General features: G+C 39.3%; 1 protein-coding gene across 1 annotated transcript in view; it reads left to right on the forward strand.

Moving 5' to 3' along the window:
- Positions 1-4,038, forward strand: part of HECTD2 (HECT domain E3 ubiquitin protein ligase 2) — a 45,114-nt gene extending 41,076 nt beyond the window's left edge. Inside the window, exons 21-23 of the mRNA XM_009641911.2 lie at positions 599-714; positions 1,339-1,482; positions 3,918-4,038. Of these exons, the coding sequence (XP_009640206.1) occupies positions 599-714; positions 1,339-1,482; positions 3,918-4,038 (381 nt within the window). The remainder of the gene's footprint in view (positions 1-598; positions 715-1,338; positions 1,483-3,917) is intronic.
- The last annotated feature ends 15,593 nt before the right edge of the window (positions 4,039-19,631 follow it).

Raw genomic sequence — 19,631 nt, forward strand, 5'->3', positions numbered from 1 at the left:
GAAATGCCATGACATACTTCTGTGCAATTTAATGGTGTAGTAAATGAATAAGTAGGTTCTGCAGGTGCAAGTTTAGTGGTTGTTAAACATGGTTTATTGTTACGTATATTTGCTTTGCACAGCAGTGCATACAACTGAGAGTCAAGTTCTGTCAGCCACTGCAACTCATCAACCTACAGCGGGACCTTTCAGTGTAAATGAAATGGAAGTTGTAACCAAAATTGAGATCAAGACCCTCCCTCTGAATTCCATGCATACAAACTTAATTTTCTTCCTCATCCATTTGTAATCTAATCAGATGACAAGCAAGTCAGTATAATAAATGTAAGAATGAAAATGAAGAGAGGAACAAAAGAAATACGCTAAAATATTATGTTATCCAGTAATTTGTTTTTTACTATATATAGTAGTAAGAGATTCTTCCAGGTACTGCGGACTTAATTTTTCTATAAAATAATATGTATCTAAGTTATACACTTATATTGAATGATATTCTGTTAATTTTTCTTTAATGCCAAAAGAAAAATTTAATCTGAATCTAGTAGCATAATTTCTCATCTTTAAAAAAATTAAATATTTTATCCTTAATTTCTGGCAGCTACTTCGTCCAGAAGAGGTTGAAATTCTTGTCTGTGGCAGTCCTGAACTGGATATGTCTGCTTTACAGCGAAGTACCCAGTATGAGGGCTACCAAAAAACTGATCTTACTATACGGTAGGCTTCATTTTTTTCATTCTAATTACTGAGTTTAAAAACATCATACAGTAGTAGACCATTGGGAATAATCTCTTCAAGGATTATCTGAGGATAACTGAAGTTTTAAAAACCTATTTCCAAATAAGACAAAGAGACTATTAAATTATCAATAAGTATGAAGAGTTAGATCCTTAATGGCATAATGTATTGCTGAATACCTTTAAAAGGTTATGATCAGATTGAAATGGAGATAGTTTAAAAAGTGTAGCTTCGAATCCTGCATAGTGAAATCTGAGTCTTTATTTTTGTTATCCAGTCTTCTAAAAATGCTTTTTCTCTTCCAATTCTATTTGATACTTAGGACATTTATATTAGTGAGTAGAAGGCATTCATGTTTTTACAGAAAAGTGGGTTTGGGCATCATTTGACAAGACATCATTCCAAAATTCATAAAACATTTTACATGAAAAGTCCTTAGGAATTTATTTAACCTTGCATATTAGGGTAGTACTAATGTCCCATATATTACATTAATTAAATTCTCAGTAAGTGACATTCATCATGCGGTTGTATTATCCTCATACTGTTTTGTCACGATGTTGCATCTTACACTGTTTTCTGCTCCCTCTGCCCTGAACATAGATACTTCTGGGACGTAGTACTTGGGTTTTCTCTTGACCTTCAAAAGAAGCTGCTACATTTTGCTACAGGAAGTGATAGAGTACCTGTGGGAGGAATGGCTGATTTGAATTTCAAGATTGCAAAGAGTGAAACATCCACTAATTGGTAAGTGATTTCTGGATTATTTTTTTTTAAATTTTATTAAATTATTTCCTGAGAGCCCTTAACTCTCTAAATGTCTTTTTAAAGAAGAGCAAACTAATGTACAAGAAAGAAACTGCATGGACTCCTTCAGATTGTCTTCAAAATGTTATTATACCCATTTATTGATTGCATAAATTTTGCAGGTGACACTCTAATACAAAATTGATTCTCCAGTCAATGTTTACATTTGAGGCCAGGAATTCTTTATAGAGATTCCTTACATGTTTTCAATTCAAATAAATTATTTGTTTAATTGTTCCTAACATGACAGCTGGGCTGATGAAAATATACTGTGAATCACCATGAATTTTTCTGAATTCTTTGTCTATTTGTCATTATGTATAGCAGCTCCTGCAGCTGCAGAAAGTGCTTGCATTCTTTCTTGATGGTCTAAATAAGGATTTTAACATGTATGGCTGAGAAGATGTAGCATTCCTTTAGGGGGTCTGGTGAGTAAGTGTATGGTTGATACAGAGGTTGCTCAGAAGAAATAGGATCAAAGCAGCCTTGTAATTTCATTGTGAAGGTTAAATTGTTCATGCCAAGTTCTTATGGTTTTGGTAGTGTTTTATTTTGTATTGAATTGACTTGAGAAATTCCACATACTTTTCAGCTAGTATTTTCCTTCTCGAGGTTGGAGAAAGTCAGTTTAAATAATTTGGAAAGCTGTATAGAAAAGCTTACTGCTCTGAAGCTCACTGTTAAGCAGTAATTGCTGTTAAGCAGTAATTGCTGCTAAGTAGTAATTACTGGCTTTACCTAGATTTCTCAAACATTTAGGGTAATCAAAATACTTAAATGGAACTATATTCTTAAAGTCAAAATTTTGTTGCGTTTTCTGTGGAGAGCAGAATTAAATGCATAAACAGAATAAATTTTGGTTTTGTTTTTAAATTTGGTTTATCTCATTACTGTGATATTTCTAATGCTTTATTCAACGAGCTAATAACTGGTTCCAGTAACATGTTAAAGGAACATGAGGATCTGACGAAAAATGAAGAAAAATCAGTCGACATTGTATCTCTGTTTAAGTTTATCCTGTAAATTATTCTTTTTCTTAAAAATGGGAAAATGTGTTTTGAAAATCAAATGTGCATTTTAAAATTACGTAGGTCTGTGGTTTGCAAGATAATTGTTGCAGTCAGACTGCCTGTGCGGGGATGAACGTAGACATGTTGGCATTGCATTGCTCACACAGTAGGATCAAAGAATATAATAGCGATTAGAATTGCCAAATTAATATCCAGCTTCCCAATTTCCCAAATTCTGAAGCACATGACTCCAGTCTGATTAACAGATCTTTGCTTGCTTTGTTAAAGTCTGAGGAGGAAGTACCTTGAGTTTCCAGATCTGTGGGGATTCTGCCCCCTTTCAAGAACGTTTGCTAATGACCAAAAGCCAAGCTGATGCCATTCAAGACACTGAGGGCTTCAGTGAAAACAGAACTAGAGAGCTCTTGAGTCACATACTACAATTTTAAATGTCCAAGTCTTAGAAATTGTTCAGTGTGTTGGGTTAATTCCAAATGTCAGGTTAAGCTTCAGTTCATTGTCTTTCTCCTCTCTCACCCCAAGTCATGAGTTGTAGGACAAGTCTATATCCTCAGTGCTGTCCTGCGTGTCACTTGAGAATATAAAGGGCAAGAAGATCCCGTAGCTTATTTTGCCTGTGGCTATGAGGCAGGATGTTAGTGGCATCTCATACTGATGGCAAAACAAATGCTTCTGCCATTGAAGAACAATTCTCATCAAACTAATCCATTCTAGTGAGGAGCAGAGTTTCCAGTGTTTCAGTCAGGCAATCCCAAGAGGTATCTGCAATATATGTTCAAACTCGGCTCGTAGAAGAAACTCGCAACTGAAAGTGTTGGTATGGCTAAGACCAAAACTTGTGGATTTGTTGGTTTTGCTAGGGCTTCAGTTGGCTCCTCGGTGCCCTGCACTGAAGCATATGTCTGTAAGGATGTATTTTACCAGCCCGAAGTTCTGTATCCTTACATTAACTGTGGTGGTTCTAGGTGTCTCTACGCCTACTGCAGCACGTACCTTCCTTCTCCACATTGTGGATTCTGATTATACCCAGACTTTGTATTTAGAGAAAAACTGATTTTGAAGTCACGCAGTACGTGGAGTTTCCAAAGCCTGGAAGGAGATGTTTCCAACTTAACAAAAAAGAAAGGCAGGGAGGGAGTTGCAGAAAAACAAATTCACCTGAGGTGCTATTCGTGGTATTATTTGTGTTCAACAGAACTTGAACCAACAACATCAGGATAAATGTTCCTTTTACAGGGTTTCTAATTTAAGTAATGTTTAACTGAAAATGGCAGTTCACAGAGTTCTGCTTCTATTGTATTATTATTAAATATGTTTTGTTGGGATTTTTTAAAATTATTTTAGGTTACCTGTGGCCCATACCTGCTTCAACCAGCTTTGTCTGCCTCCTTACAAGAACAGGAAGGAACTGAAGCAAAAGTTGATCATTGGAATTTCAAATGCAGAGGGGTTTGGTCTAGAATAAAATGAAATACTTCAAGAACAGCATTTTTATGTAGCATTCACTCTCTTCTAATTGTGCCTTTAAGCTTTTTGTTGTTATGTTTCTTGATACTGTGCCAGTCTTACCCAACTTAAATTTTTTTTTTTTTTTTTTAATTAGATATGAAGCGTATGTTTTTTCCTGAATGGCAATACATTTACTGCTTGCTTTGTCATGGAAAGTAGCTTTCTTCATATAAAAAGCTAGTCTATTTGGTAAATGAAATCCAACTATGATGATTTCTAAGTTATAGTTTGTTTCTGTTTTTTCTTAATAGCACTTTATCATTAATCATAATTCCTTTACATCACAGGTATCCCACTGGGAGATAATACACAGAATATTTCTTTATTAGCTAATCCCAGTGGTAGAGTGTTGTCAATTAACATGAATAATAGAAAAAAATACAACATACAGCATGTAGCCATATTTTCACAAAGGCAAATACGAATTTTAGTCTTTATAAAATGTATGCAGTTTTAATATTCTGGTTTTCCTTCTCAATGAAACAGGCTGTCTAAGAAGCATGTAAATAACTGCCTGTGAACAAAGAGGGGTTTGATAGTGCCGTTTACTGCTAACAATTTATTTTTTATGAATAAGGGGTTTTAGATGTTCTATATTCAGCTTTTACACTTGACTGTACAAGAGTGTTAAAAGGTACTTTTTTCAGCTTGAGGGGATTCAAGTTTAAACTACAGGTATTAAGCAACTTGTATGTTCATTCTTTGACAGCAGACTAAGAGATCTACTGTAGCGTTATAGCAAACAAAACTAGATATTTAAAATAAATTCTACATATGGTGAAATACTTCAGGAAAATAATTAAATCCACAACACGTGGAAAACTGATATAGTATACCATGCTATCAGTTTTTTTTCAGCAACTTTGTTGAAAGTCTTATTTAAGCTGTGACAAAAGTGAATACAATAACATTTCAGAAAAATGTTGAAGCTCTCATTAACTTGAAGGCCAGCATTTAAAGACAATGTTTTGTGGTTTTCACTGCGCGAACTACATGAAAAGAATTCTTGGTATGCCTGCTCTGACTTACTATTAGGAGCCTGGAAAGAAACTGGTTCTAAAATGCAGATGTAATTATAAGTCTGGGTTTTATTCATTAAATGGAAAGAATTTATCAGCATGCAGTATAGTATTTTTTTAATATGAATAGCTACTGTGTGTTCTATAGATTTTTCTTTCAGCTGAATGAGGCCCAGATCGTTTAAGACGCTTTGGCGTCTAATTTGCTAGCTTTCCCCCTTGACTTCTGCTGGAGCATGGATGCTTAGATATCTTGTAGCGTCTGTACTCAATTACTTATTTGCAATAAGAGTAAAATATCTGCTATCCATAGTTTCAAAGCTGTTGTGGATTTTCTTCAATAGCTAAGCGTAAATTTTATTTTATTCTATTTCCTAGAGAAGGTACTGGTGATTTTACTGTTTCATTAAAGCACAGATAGATAGTAGGATATTTTAAAATATTTGGCACTATCTTCATTTTGCTCTCCTTGAAACCAGTAATAAAATTTCCATTGACTTCAGCCTGGAACAAAACTAGGTTAACACAGAGAGCATTAAAAGCACCACTTCAACCTTGCACATTTTACATTGTCTCCCAAATGGAGTTTTTAAAATAAATCTTAATTTACAGGATTTCAGATGTTAAGAAATAAATGAAACTTTCACCATTGCACTGAATAAACTAGATAGCTTCAAGCAATGTTAAATATCTAACGGCCGAATGTGGATGTAGGTAAGAAACGTGGAAACAAACACCTCCCACCGTTTCCCCTCTCTGTAGAACTGGATTCATGGAAGGTTGGCTTATGAATAAATAGCTATACAGTTTATCTGAAAACATGGCAAATTAGCCAAAATATTTTTTTATGGCTTAAGCCCACTTTTAATAACTATTTATCTATTATTGTTAAAATAAAAGCTTTATCTTCTTATTTTCACGGAATTGCACTTTGCCTTGGGTTTAGTTTTATTTATTGAAGCTTTTTGATTTACTGTGTAATATTACCTCAGAATTCTGAAAAGGCTATTGTATTTGCATCAGTTTTTAAATAAGATTGTCATTAATGACATTTTATATATTTCCTGATGTTGATAAATTAAATAGTAAATTTTGTATTGTTAAATGAAAGCATTGCACTGTATTTATGAAATAAGCCTCTGATCATTTTAAAACTTTTCCTCAATGATGTTTTGTTGTTCTTTTGTCTTGCCCTGTAATCCAGCAAATCTTTTTTTATCTCCGTCATTGTTTTGTACCGTACAAAAGAAATCTGGTTTGTATAAACTTGTTCATTGCTAAGTATCTATTTTTATGTATTAAATTGTGCAGTCATTAAATCAAATATTTCAATTTCTGGCCTCACTTATTTAATTTCGGATTTCCAAAATTGATCATAATGGGTTTAAAAATATGAACAACTTATCTGTTTTCGTCTTACTTCTCTTTTGAAAAGTTTTCTTTACAGCAAAAGCTTTGCTAAAACATTGCATGGCTCACTGAAAAAGAAACTGAGTTTCAGCTACCAGACATACACCCAGAAGTATACTCCATACTTACAGTCAAAATTACAGGTGTTCCAGTGCATACTGGGATGTAACAATGCTTTAAAATAGCATGGATCCTCAACTTAATTTCCCATATTTTTTTATTATTTCCTCAGTTGCAAGATTACTTTGAGGTACAAGGAGAGACAAAGTCAAGCTGTTGTACGTTTTATCTTTTTCTGACTAATTTTAACATTAAAATCGGAAGGTAACAAGAACATTATGCTTTCTCATGGACACGGGTCCTGATCGCGGGACTAATTTCTGACCAGATTCAAACTTGCTTCTTGCCTCCTTTGTACCACTCACGTTACCTACAGATGGCACCAAAGATGAGGATTGAATCCACTTAATCAGATGTCAGACTTTCCTCTTAACTAACAGTAGATATTGAATGATACAAATAATGAAGAAAAAAAAGTTGTATCTTAGAAATGTATATCACAAATCATTTCAGATTTGCAAAATCGGCAAATATAAATTGGCTTCTAGCAAATGGATGTGGAGGAGGGAGAAGCAGTTGCTTCTGTCTAGCATTGGGTTTGAAAATGTCTTCTCTTTCCATGAAGAGTTCCCAAATGCACTCTTGGCATCAATGAGAGACTCTGCCAAAGCCTCAAAGAGAGGAGATTGATTGATACTGATTTCTGAACAGTCAGTAGCCTCAAGACTGATATTTAGAAAGAGGTTAGAAACCCTAGCTTGCCTTGTCCTGATCCAAGTAGGGATCAGATGCCTGATTCTGGGGTGTAAAAGGAAACGCTGCATTTCAATTTTGATTTTTTTTTTTTTTTTTTTTTGGCCAAAAGTGGTGTGGTTCCTTCTCTGTAGTTGTGGTTGGTGGTAGTACTGGTTGACTTGCTCCAAAAGCAAATGCTATGTCTGTTGTTGTTTTTCATAGCTGTGGTATTTAATACTCTTTCAGAATCCTTCCCTGAAAAAACTGAAATATCTTAAAGGTCCCTCAAAGCCTCTTGTCTCATGTCCTGACTGGCAGAATGTAAGAGCATGTGGTTTTCTTTCTGGAGCACCTGGTTCTCCTCCAAGAAAACTGCTTTTTTGTATGGGTCAAGTAATTTTCCATTCTATTTGGATTTTTTTTTCTTTCTTCAGAATCTGTGCTGTTGTATGTGTTGTTGAAGTTCCTTGCGCTTTTAAAGATTCATAGTGTCTAGGAAAATAATCACGGGATGCTTGAACTGCCACAGCTGTTTCACTTGTGTTAGAAATGTCTAATTCATAGTCGGGTAGATTTTGTTGTTAAATTAATGAGAAAATATGCCCCCGGAGATCCGCAACTTTCAAACTGTTAATTAAATTCTTATTAAAGGCTTTAAATCCCAATGTCTTTATGTAAAATATAACAAGGGAACAGGTATGGCAAGGGTTACTACAGCTTGGTGTAGTTAGTGCAATCATAACCGTAGAATGGGTCTTTGATTCAAAAATAAGTTGTTCTACAAGCTACATTTAGGAAAGAACTCTGAGGTCAAGGAAGTTGGGGAGATTTTGTCTCTGAGGATCTGGTAGAATAGTTGCTCATTAAACTCTGGCAGGGTGGGAGAAGTTCATGTAAGTTGGGCAGCACCTAACATGAGTTCAGTTCTGGACTCTTCCGTAGGACTGATGTTAAATAATACCTATATGCATAAGACTAAGGTATATACATTAATGGTTTTGCTGCGTGTTTTAGGAGTTTTATGTTCTACCACAGCAAGGCTTCATTTACCATTTGTCTCTTTGGTGTCTATTTTCATGATTTGACATTTGTAGTGAGTGAGGAGTAGACTTCCACTTTCTGATGCAGTATTTTCTTCCCATGAGAGTTGTCCTAGATTACGTAGATGTATGATGGTCAGGTATACTTTGTAGGCTGCTGGTTTATATGGTGCTTTAACTCTATAGCATGCTTTCATATTAACCAGGAGAAATGCATCTGTTCTCACAGGGTCCTTAGCGCCTTTACACTAGCACCTCTGGCTGCTACCACAACGTGGATGGTAACAGTCCAGCCTCTGCTGGTCTCTGTAGGCTTTATCAGAACAGAACTACCTGTAACTATGTGTAAGTTACTCAAACCATCTTGTCAATGAGTGAGTTCACCAATCTCTTTGCTCTAGCGGAGAGCCAGTATATTCACTTATTTTGCTATTTATTTCATGTCAGTAGCAATACTGTGGAGGGCAGGAACTGTGTTTTGTCCCCCTGAAAAAAATCAATCCAGCTGGATATAAAGTAGCCAAAGCACAGTCATTTTGAAATCAGTGTGGTTAAAACTCAGACATGTGGGTCTTGGTTTTGGTTGTCTTCTAGTGATTTTATGTAACCTCACACACCTTATTTTCAAGGACTGTGGTGGCAGCATGTATGCTGCTTGGGGGTTTTAATAGTTGGCCTTGATTAGTAGGAAGGAATGGGTGGATGAGCCAGGAGCAGAGCAGGCACTTTGTCACCTCACTCCTCTGCTTTACAGAGGGATCTTTTCCCAAATCTTTCTGGATTCCGAGATGCAGGAGTATCCTGCTCAGACTTTAAAATTCCCTGACAAGGCATGTTCTGTGATACTAAATGCATCGTATTCATTCTTAAACATTTCACTTCATTAATAGAAGAATTAATTAATCATAGCAGATAAATGTGACCTATGTAAAATAGTGATAAGCACAGGAGAAGTTTGGTGAGTATTGGAAGAGAAAAATCTGCTTTATTACACGGTAGTTCTAGAGAATTGCTTTTCAGTTGCAGAAATCTGATTTTATTCCTTTAACTGATGAGGTTTGATTTTTCTAGTCATTCGTATCTTAGTTTAAGAACTGAAATTATTTTTCTTTAATTCAATCACCACGTTAGGTAAAGCTAAAACTTGAGCAAACGGTAATATTTTCCCACGTGCGCTGCTGTAGAGTGCTTGCTGCATTGCCTAATCGTACTGAAATCAGGAAAACGTTCTGCATCACTTTTCTTTCAGAATTCTAACTTCTGTGGCAATTTTTACTGTGAAAGAAAAGCTTTCCCAAGCATGGAAAGCACTTGGTATTCATTCAAACTGAAGCTTTTAAAGTAGTAACAGACATTTGTTCCTGTTGCATATAAATGACCTCATTGCACTTGGGTTTGGGTGGTTTTGGTTTAGGGTTCAGAATCTGTTCAATAACATATTTCTGTGTCTTGACTGAAATGCATTAAGCTGTTATCTCAGATGGCACATTCTGGAAGGTGAAAACTCTTTCCAGTAGCCTGTGCTACTGGAGGTTACTGTAAATCTGTGAAAAGGATTCCAAGTTAATGATTTCTTACTTTGCTCTGATAGTTGCCAGATAGGGGCTGACATCTCCTGGGATATTCCAACTAAGCTGTGTTTGAATTACCTAGGAGATGTTTGCTTTCGTCCTATTGATCATCCCCTAGCCCATGCTTGCCCAGTTTCTACTGGTGATGGGTTTCACATGCTTACACATTTTTTTTTTTAAATTTATTTCTTACACTAAAATATTCAATACCCATGAATTCTTCCTTTGAAGAAGTGAGCTCAAATTCTTTAATAGTCTATGGTGTTGGCCAAGAATTCACAGGAACAAATCTCAATGAAAGGAGTTTAGAAGACCCAGTTTCATTTTCCTATACTTGATTTTAAGAGTTGAACGCCATCAAAGCTGTCCAGGCTGCATCAACGCAGCTCTGCTGAGAGCTGTTTCTTCTGTTCCTCATTCCCTGGTTTGTTGGGGGGGGGTGGGGGTGTGTAAACTACTGTAGGCATGTAACCAAAATGTGAGAGATGCAATAGGAGTAAGTTTTTATGTTAAAGTGACAGTCGTGCAATTTTTTGAGCTCCTTGCTTCATTTCCCATCCCTGTGTGCTCGCTGTACTTGTGTGTGGGTTTCGGTTGTAACCGTTTGCAATGGCTGCACCCCAATGGTCAATCTGAAGGTGTAATTCCTTGCGTCATTTTTCATATTGTTAGTTATTCAAAAGAGAAAATGAACTTCCTGGGTTTCCCTTCCCTGTCTCTGGGGCACCAACTGATGCATCAAGGCTTTTATATTTTATGGTGCAAAGGTATTCTCAGTTTATCTTTTGCCCTTGAATTTCTTATCAATTTATTTGTTGCTGGCTTTATTAGTAGAGCTTATTAATTATATATAACCCAAGCATGGATGCTATGCTTAATCATGCATTCAGTAACCATTTTCATACTTGTAGGTGTACCATGAAGGAGAAATCACTACTTCCATCCAGCAGAACCCATCCCTGGCTAATTTCTCTTGTGGTTGCTTACAGTAGCAATCTGCACTCTTTGCATGGTGATGCTGCCTTTTGCTATGTTCAAGATGTACTGACATTCATGATGAAACAGATACGGAATTGCAGAATGATAAAGAAATGGGAGCTTTCGCTTTGAATTTCCCTAGATTAAGAAATCATCCCTTAGGCTACTTGTGACAGGTTTGTTCGGTTTTTTTACTAGACCTCGGGTGTTATTTTGTATTTTCTCAAGACACAGGGAAACTTAGGGGAATTTAACAGACATTTTAGAACTGAGTTGTCACTTACATAGATTAATTATTTGGCTAGCTCTCTTGTCAGTCCTTATCCTAGCTACATGCAATGTTAATCCTCTATTTGCAGCACATTTTCATAAATCAAAGTGATTCTAATATTAATGATGAACACATAGATAAGACTGCCAAGAAAGGATAATGAGTTGTTGGGTGTCTAGGGTGCAACTTGTAAATGTGTCTTTGCCTCTTCAAAAACAAAAAAAAAACAAAACAAAGAAAGACTGGTTAGAAACAACAGTTCAAGGTGGTGGCAGAGGAAGTGTAGAGAGTCTCTGTGCTTCATCTCTCACTTCTGAGGAGCTACACAGAGGCTCCATATTGAAGGCAAACCTCTCTGTGAGAAAAATCCGTGGGGGATATCACTACAAGTTTCTGATCAGTCATTGTAATTTGGTCTCCTCTCCCTTTTTCTTGCAATTAGCTTATTATTTGAATTATCTTGGGGATATTTGCTTTTTTCCCCATTGATCTTGTCATAGCCCATGCTTATCTAATTTCTACTAGCGATGGGTTTCACGTGCTTTCAGATTGTCAGAATTGAGATTTAAATTGAGCAGTCGAGCTCCACTTAGGAGATGAGAAAGAAGCCAAGCCTTCTCTTGGAAGGTATGCCATCCTGCCCCATTTGACAATACTTACAAAGCTAGAGAGATAACGATACCTATCTCAAGTCAGTCTCGATGGACCCATCTTCTACCAAGCCTGATCCCAGCGCTACCAGGGGAGGTTGGTGGTTGCTCAGCCAGCGCGAGCAGGCTTCATTTCATAGCGCTGTGCCAGGGGCATAGCAAGCTGGCTGCCTGGCCGCAGAGGCTGCAGCCCTTCGGCTCTCTAAATGCCGCTCGGCTTTTCACTTTGGAGTTGTTACTGCTTGCTCATGTCAGCCAGTCAGTGAAGGCTGGACCCCAGCTGAAGCTCTCTGAGTATCTTGCCTCTGTATTCTGTGGCTGATTTCCCAACCTTGTTCAAACAGGTTTTGCTAGAAATTGGTAAGTGGAGGTGAGCAAAGAAATTTGAAATGTAGGTTTATTACCAAATTGATAGGATTAGTAGGTCAAATACCAGTCATTTCTTCTGAAGAAAATAATTGGGGGGGGCAGGGGGGGGAATCTCTCTGCCTTTTTTAGGTTTCACTGGTTCATGCTTTTTAGTATGTGGATATACAGCCATCCTGAGAATGTCATAAATGCAAAATCCTGATGTGCTAAATTTCTGTGATTAGCATTCTTTAATTAGGTGCATGTAGGTATCTCTGCGATGACTTCACTCAGCTTGCACCACAGTGTCTTTTCAGCTCGGGGGTCAAAGGAGAAAACCAAGAAGCAGGAGATTCTTGTGTTGTGGACAGATTGGGTACAACTACCAAGTTATCGGCCAGGTGGTTGGGGACTTTTTGTAAGCTGAAATCAAGGCAGTTTGGAAATGCGCAATGTTGGTATCATAGCTTCATTTGCTTAATTATAATAAGAATAAAAGACAAAACATTGCAGCAAACATTATTTTAGTGCTTTTTGTTAGTAATAGCAAAGAATTTTTCATGTAGCTTATCAAATCTAAAAGTGGTGATATAAAAAGAATGTGGAAACTTATTGCTTATTTCTGAGCTTCATCACAGTTATTGAATATTACATATGGTACGTGCTGGGCATTATACGTCCATTATACCTTGTAAAACTGGGTCACAGCCTTTCCAGTTTCCCTCAACTACTTTTTTAGCATAGGCAGACTATGAAGAGAGAACCACAAAATACTGAACCACATATTGGCAACTTGCACGTCATGAAAAAAGATTGGGTTGGGGATTTTTGCGTATTGAAGGGTGGGGATTTTTGCATTTTTTGCTTGTTTGTTTTGGTGGTTTTATTGGTGGGGTTCCCAGAGTGCCCACAAGCAGAGCACAGGATGGCTTTGGCTGAAGGGAGTTAAAAAACAAGAGGTAACTCAAGGGCAATGTTCTAGTTTGTAACTACTCCCTACCTTCAGTATCACAGCCAGCCAGCAGTGTGCTTGTTCACTAATGACTCAGTTTTATAGCAAATGTGTCTGATTTTTGCAGCAAGGTAAAATAATATGCATCAGAAACTATGTTTGATAAATAGATCATCCACAAAATATAGCTACAGGGGTTTCGTGCACTTACAGCTGTACAAACCTATAGCAATCCTCCCCTGTGCCTTCAGAACCTACCTGAGGTTTTGTTTGATCCAAAATTGCTGATAAAATGTAATGGCTGATTTCAGTTCATGAGCTTTGCAGGGAGAAATATTCGATTTACCAAGTGAGGGAGGTGTTCAGGCCTTTCCACCCTTTCCATTCAACCCCCGGGCGGTCAGAGCATTTACTTGCGATGTGGTGAATTGGCATTCAAGCCTTCGGCCTTCTGCTTCCTCACCTCAGGAAAATAAAATCGCCCCCACTGCACTTCTATAATGATTTGATCTCAGTCTTTGTTTTCTGAACGTGGTTTGGTTTGGTGGCTGAACCAAAATACTCATCGTGGTCAGGAGTCGTGCCCCAAACCCTCCCTCCTGCTCACGAGGCAGGCGTGACCGAAGAGGAGAGAAGGGGCTGAGAACGGGAAAGCGTTCTGCAAAGCGTGGTAAGCCTAATAACTAAAGTACCAATGTTCGTCATGTCTTGGTATGAAATTTTCCTGAGCAGTGTGCAAAAATAACAAGCCAGAAAGATCTTACTGGCCGACAATACAGAGAATTCCGTGAAAGCCATCATGGTAAATTGTTCAGTTATTACATGGTGCTAACAACTTTTTTATTATCCAACTCAGAAAATGACATGTTTTATTGTAATATCAGCACTATATTCTTTGGGCCGTAGTTAGCTGTTTATACAACATCATAAACCTTCGAACGAGGCCTCGCCTGCCTCTCAACCATCGAAGGGATTATTTTCTCTGGGGAAACTGCCTTCGCTCTGGGGAAGACTGGTGTTGGGTCAGGCTTTGAGCCAGATAGCCACCAAGCCCGGCAGGCAGGGAACCTCTGGGTCCTGACCCAATTGCCCTTCACGCCAGGTGTGGGGTTTACTTCCTGACAGCAGTTTATTTGCAAGCTTTTTTTTATGTGACAGCAAGAGACCTTATCACTGATCCCTACCGCTACTTTTCAATATTCTGGTCCGCATCCCGCACCCACTGTGTATAGTAACTCTGTGTGAACAAGCACAATTTAAGGCATCCTAAAATTCCTGCTTCTATAGCATATGGAGAGATTTGTAAACGCAATTTTTCAGTGGGTGCTTGCAGCAGCCATGCCAGCCAACGCATGCTTATGAATACTTTCTAGGCCATTTCTTCTGCAAAACTCCTCTGGATTGCAGACAATTGAAGTTTAATAGTTCAGTTTGGTGTGGTTTTTGCAGATTCTGTTAGCAGAAAAACCTTTGCACTTCAAGTGCCAGAGGAGAGCATGCCCATGGCATTTTGAAATTATTTTCATCCCAGAACAAGAGAGCATTTTGCACAAAATCACATACAGGATCGAACCCAACCTGGATTTCCTGACTACTGGTTCTCTGTTCTACTTATTAGCTGGGTTTTTTTCATGTAGACGAATGAAATGCAGACATAGAAGAATACTGGGTTGAAAAATATGCATTTGGAGTCTGGAGTCTCCATGAAACTTTGAATTTTTAACATGCTCTCTAAGCTGAAAATAATCCATTTTGATTATAAAGCTTCAAGCAGTTTTGCAGAGATAGGTGTTGAGAACACTGTGTCACTTGCTTTATGAAGCACATCGCGTTAAAGTCCTTATTCAAGCCCATGAAGACGCTCACTGATTTCAGCAGGCTTTGGATGAATCCCACATTTGCCAGCTCATAAAAATGCTGTCAATATAGACCTCGAGTTTTGACTGCAGAAATTTCAGTTTGACAACCTGGTTGGCAAAGACTTCAATACAACTATTTATGCGCTCACTAGTTTACAAAATATGTTCGCCAAACTTAACAACTTGATCATTCATTCTTTCCTTATTTATTAAAATCATAACTTTGTGTATAGAATTGCAACCTGCACAATCAAAAGGCATTTTTGAAGCTTTAATTTAGAGTATTTTCCCCCTTTAGCAAGCCTGGATGTTTTGTGAGTGTTTATACCCAAAGCATAGAGCAAGCCAGGAACACACAAAGCCGTTATCCCCTCTGAATATTGCTAAATTGCCTTATTATTAAGTTGCTTCTTAGAAACACAAATACCCTCAGTTTTAACTGAGGAGGTGTTTGTTTTCAGGCAGCAGAGGGTAAATAGTGTTCCTGTAGGTTTTCCCCCCTGCCTTGAAGTACTGCTACACCAAACATTATGGGACCTCTCATTCTTTAATGAACTGATTTTTGTTAAGACAAGTAAAACAGATTGAAAGGCTCTTACACCTCTCCAGTCTGAGGGGAGGGATCATAATCAGCTTCAGGAACACTGTGCTTCTGAATACACTAAGGAAGAAAGATCATCAAAACAGAAGAAAGAAAAACAACACGAGCAATTGTGTGCCTGTTTCCCGTGGGTATTTATGCGGCATGTATTGCAACTTTTTTCCACATATATCCTATTCAGTAAGAATTAATGGTGCCATAAATCACCTGTTCCAGATCTGTGTTTGGGCTCAGTTGTGCCTAATCGCTTTCTGATATAATTCCCCTAGCTCCAGGCAGAATTCTGCCCGAGGTGAGTTCGACCATTTCCTAACACGAACTCTGCGTCGCCGTCTGCCGCGCAATTGCCCTGTGGCTGCTGTGGAGTCTACAGACCCAGTCGTGAATCTGCGGGCAATAACGTCCATATGAACACTGTCCTCCAAAACTGTGGACTACCTTTGAATGTTTCAAGTTTTTAATGATCGGGCTGAATTAATTATTAAGTAATTCAATGTCCCAAATGTGTGACCTTTGCAGTTTCTGCAGGTATGTGTTTGATTTGGTATCTCAGCATGGGCTTGTATAACTCATCACCTTTAACTTCATCAAAATCGTATCTTGTAAATATTTCTAATAGAAAAAGACTTCTTCTCCAATCTAATTTGTTTTTATTTATTCTGAAACAGGGTTTTTTTTTTGTCTACTTAATCTGTTGCTCTTTTTCCCTCTTTTTTTTAATAGGATATGAGTTTGCCAGTTATCCTCTAAACTCGTTGAAGAACTTCAACTCTGTCCAAGGCAAGAAACGCTGTTGATAGGTTGATGTGGAGTTCACGTAGGGAGCTTGCTCGGGTCATGTATATTGTCAGCACCAAAAGCTGTGATTCACAGCGTTAGCAGGAAGACCGCTATTTAAACAGGCAGGGCCATCCTCCATCCTAAAGGTGTGAGTTTACGCTGGGCAAGAATGCACCCCAAACTTTTATCTCTACATTAAATTCTCATTCTAATGTGAAGGAGTGTTTGCTCAGATGAGTGTTGACAGTTAAGTTGGAAAAGAAGAAAATAGAAAATCTATGCTTAAAAACCTCCTGAAAGGATTTAATCTACAGAAGCATGCCCAGTCTTGCATTAGAGATTTTTAAATCGCTGTTAAGTGTTTCCTTTTCCATTATCTACGACCAATTCACCACCACCTAATTACCTCACCTTTTAAGTACATTTAATGCATTCTTGAAATGCAGGAGAGATTCCACTTAATGCTGGGATTTGTGCATTATGGACATCAGACGACTGCTTATAGCGCAGGGTACCCCGGCATCGCTGACCCCCGCTCTGTAGAGGTGGGTTGCTGGGCTCTGCCTCTCCGGCCCCGCGGGTGGGCTGGTCCATCAGCAGGGGCTTTCTCTCGGCACGCTGCTGTGGGGCGCAGCCAAAGCCCGCTCGCCAGCTGGGTGGGAATTGCAGCTGAAGGAACCACCTCCCGTGCCAAGGCTCCCAGCCTGCCCTCTCGGTAACAAGGCTCTGCGAGCAGTCTGCTAGCGTGACCTGGCAGTCACCGGGCAGGCTTCAGGCAAATGAAAATGCTATTTCAGGCTTTTCTTGAAGCACCTTTCCAATATTCTCACTGCCATGGCTTATTGCAGACGCTTCTCTTAAAGGCTAGCACAACAGCTTACAAAGAGATGGGGAATGCAGTGAAACAAACCAGATTTTATGTTCTTTTTATCTAAAATTTCTTACTCTGTGAATTTAGATAAGCAAAGAACCCTCTCACATGGTTCACACACTTTTTCTTCTTGCAGCAGCAGGACCCCCTGAGCAAGCACAGCCAAACAAGGACAAAAATGGCAGACAAGGTAAAATACCCTTTCCTTTCCTTGTGTGTTCCTAAGTCCTGTATCGCTTACCAGTTCAGTGAGACCATGAGTGATCACAGGATTCAGAAGCATACAAAAGCCAACTCATCTATCAGGTGCCAGGAAAAAAACCCAACCCACCAAACGGAAATGGCTGACCTGCTGCGTCAGCCACGGCATGTCGTAGGAGCCTGCTCGCCCCTCTGTCGCTGATTTACGGCTGAAGAGCAAAGCGTCAGCACCTTGAGCAGCCTATGGCAAGAGGCAGCATTTCCTGCAGATCCTAAGGTCTTGGATATAGGGATAACCACGCAAGGATTTCTTTAGCAAGGTCTGTCCTGTTTCCCTAAGGCCGGTCATCATAGCAGACTGGCTAGTAAATCTGATCTGAAGGCTATGTACCTGATGCTGAGCTATCCTTTTTCAACCTCCACAAACTTTCTGCAGAACCCAGGTGGGGATCTAACCACTGTTCTGCTTTTTCAAGCTTGCCTCAGGATTAGTATTACAAAAACCAAATAGGAAGGTAATGAAATTACATCTTCTCGGCAGGGTACATGCTCTGGGGGGAAGTCAGTTAATGCAGAGATTAAATTCAAAACTGATACATGCATAATAAGTCTGGATAATACAATTTGCAAAATGATACCGTACTTTGTCTAAAGGCTCTGATACCTTTCGTGTGCCTGCCTTCTCTGGGAGAGGAGTCTCTTGTGGACCACCGAGATGCTAAAGTCCTCCTTTCCAGCAGCCCCATGCTGTACGTGGCTATGTCAACCAAAGCTGGTAAAACATCTGTTTAATACCCACCTAGTACGCTATTGAATTCACTGGTATTTTGGGACTTGCAGTTGGTTACTAATGTCTCCGATACTTCCACCACAGCTGGCATTTGTATGAATAAAGATACAAATCTAGCTCTGAATTTAACTCATTTCATGCTACGAGCAAAAAATATGTCTGTGGGAACTTAGTATGACAATGTGCGTTCACATTACGTGATATAGCAGTTACATGGGTATCCTGGGGAAAAAAAAAGTTTTGAGGTGTGTTTAATGGGCAAACATCTGAAGATACGAAGGTAATAATCTTTGCCAACTTGCCGTACTTCACTGAAGTGCGTTTGTAAGGTAGCAAAAGAATATGTCTCTCAGAACTGTTCAATTGTAATGATAATAGTGAATTTTGTTAAAGGTGAACTCGCTCCCATTCAAGTGTGAAATTGCTGATTTGCAGAAGGAAACCATTTCCCTGGAAATCTTGATAATTTAATGCTTTATAACTGGACTTTTCAGACTTGCTGCAGAACTCTCTAGCAGGAATACAGGTCTGGATGCAAAGAACAAGTAATAATTCTTGATAAAATTCGCACACTTCATGTTATCATTTCTGTGGGACTCTCTTTCTATAAAATTCTGGCTTCTTTTTTGTATTCTGTGAGATTTTTCCATAAAGTAATTACAGTTTTTAATTTTCTTCTGGTTTTCCCCATCCTTTTTTTCTGTTTGCAGACATACATACGCCTTGGAGGGTAAGTGTGAGCGATTTGATGGGAGATGAAGGGGTTTCTGATGAAGGCACCGGGCTGGAGCTCAGAGATCTGGACCCGGTGCCTGGGTCTGTGCCAGGGCTTTTGCGTGACCTAGAGCAGGCAGCAGCCAGCACCCAGGCGCAGCCCCCGGGGCCTGGGGAGCAGACGGGGCACGCTGGGCACAGAGCGTGGCTCTGGCAGGGCTCGGTGCCTCCCCACCACCCCTCCATGCTGCCAGGAGACGCAGCAGCAGCCCCCCGAGCCCAGGAGCCCTGGGCTGCACCTGGCGGGACCACAGCTGATGGTAACCCAGGTTTAGGCAGCCTCACCAGCACCTCGCTGACCTGCCCCAGCTCCTGTTTAGCTGGTGAGCAGACCCACAGCTCCTTGTGCAGGAGTCACCCCCAGCACCCACAGAACCCATGCAGCAGCACCCACCCACCCACCCACAGTCGAGCACAGGAGCCCCAATAGCTCTGTGCCTTCCCCAGGGATTCATCCCAACCGCAGCGATATTCCAGTTGCTCTCCCGTAGCCCTCCCCAAAGCTCCAGCGATGCTCTTCTCCTCTCAGAGCCCATCTCATTGCAGCTCCCGGGTGACTCCTCCCAGTAACACCTGCATAAATGGAGGCAGCCGCAGTTCTCGCTCTAGTAAGGCAAACGTGATTATTTTGCTTTTGGG

This window comes from Egretta garzetta, unplaced genomic scaffold (assembly GCF_000687185.1).
Source record: "Egretta garzetta isolate BGI_Z169 unplaced genomic scaffold, ASM68718v1 scaffold56, whole genome shotgun sequence".
Taxonomy (NCBI): domain Eukaryota; kingdom Metazoa; phylum Chordata; class Aves; order Pelecaniformes; family Ardeidae; genus Egretta; species Egretta garzetta.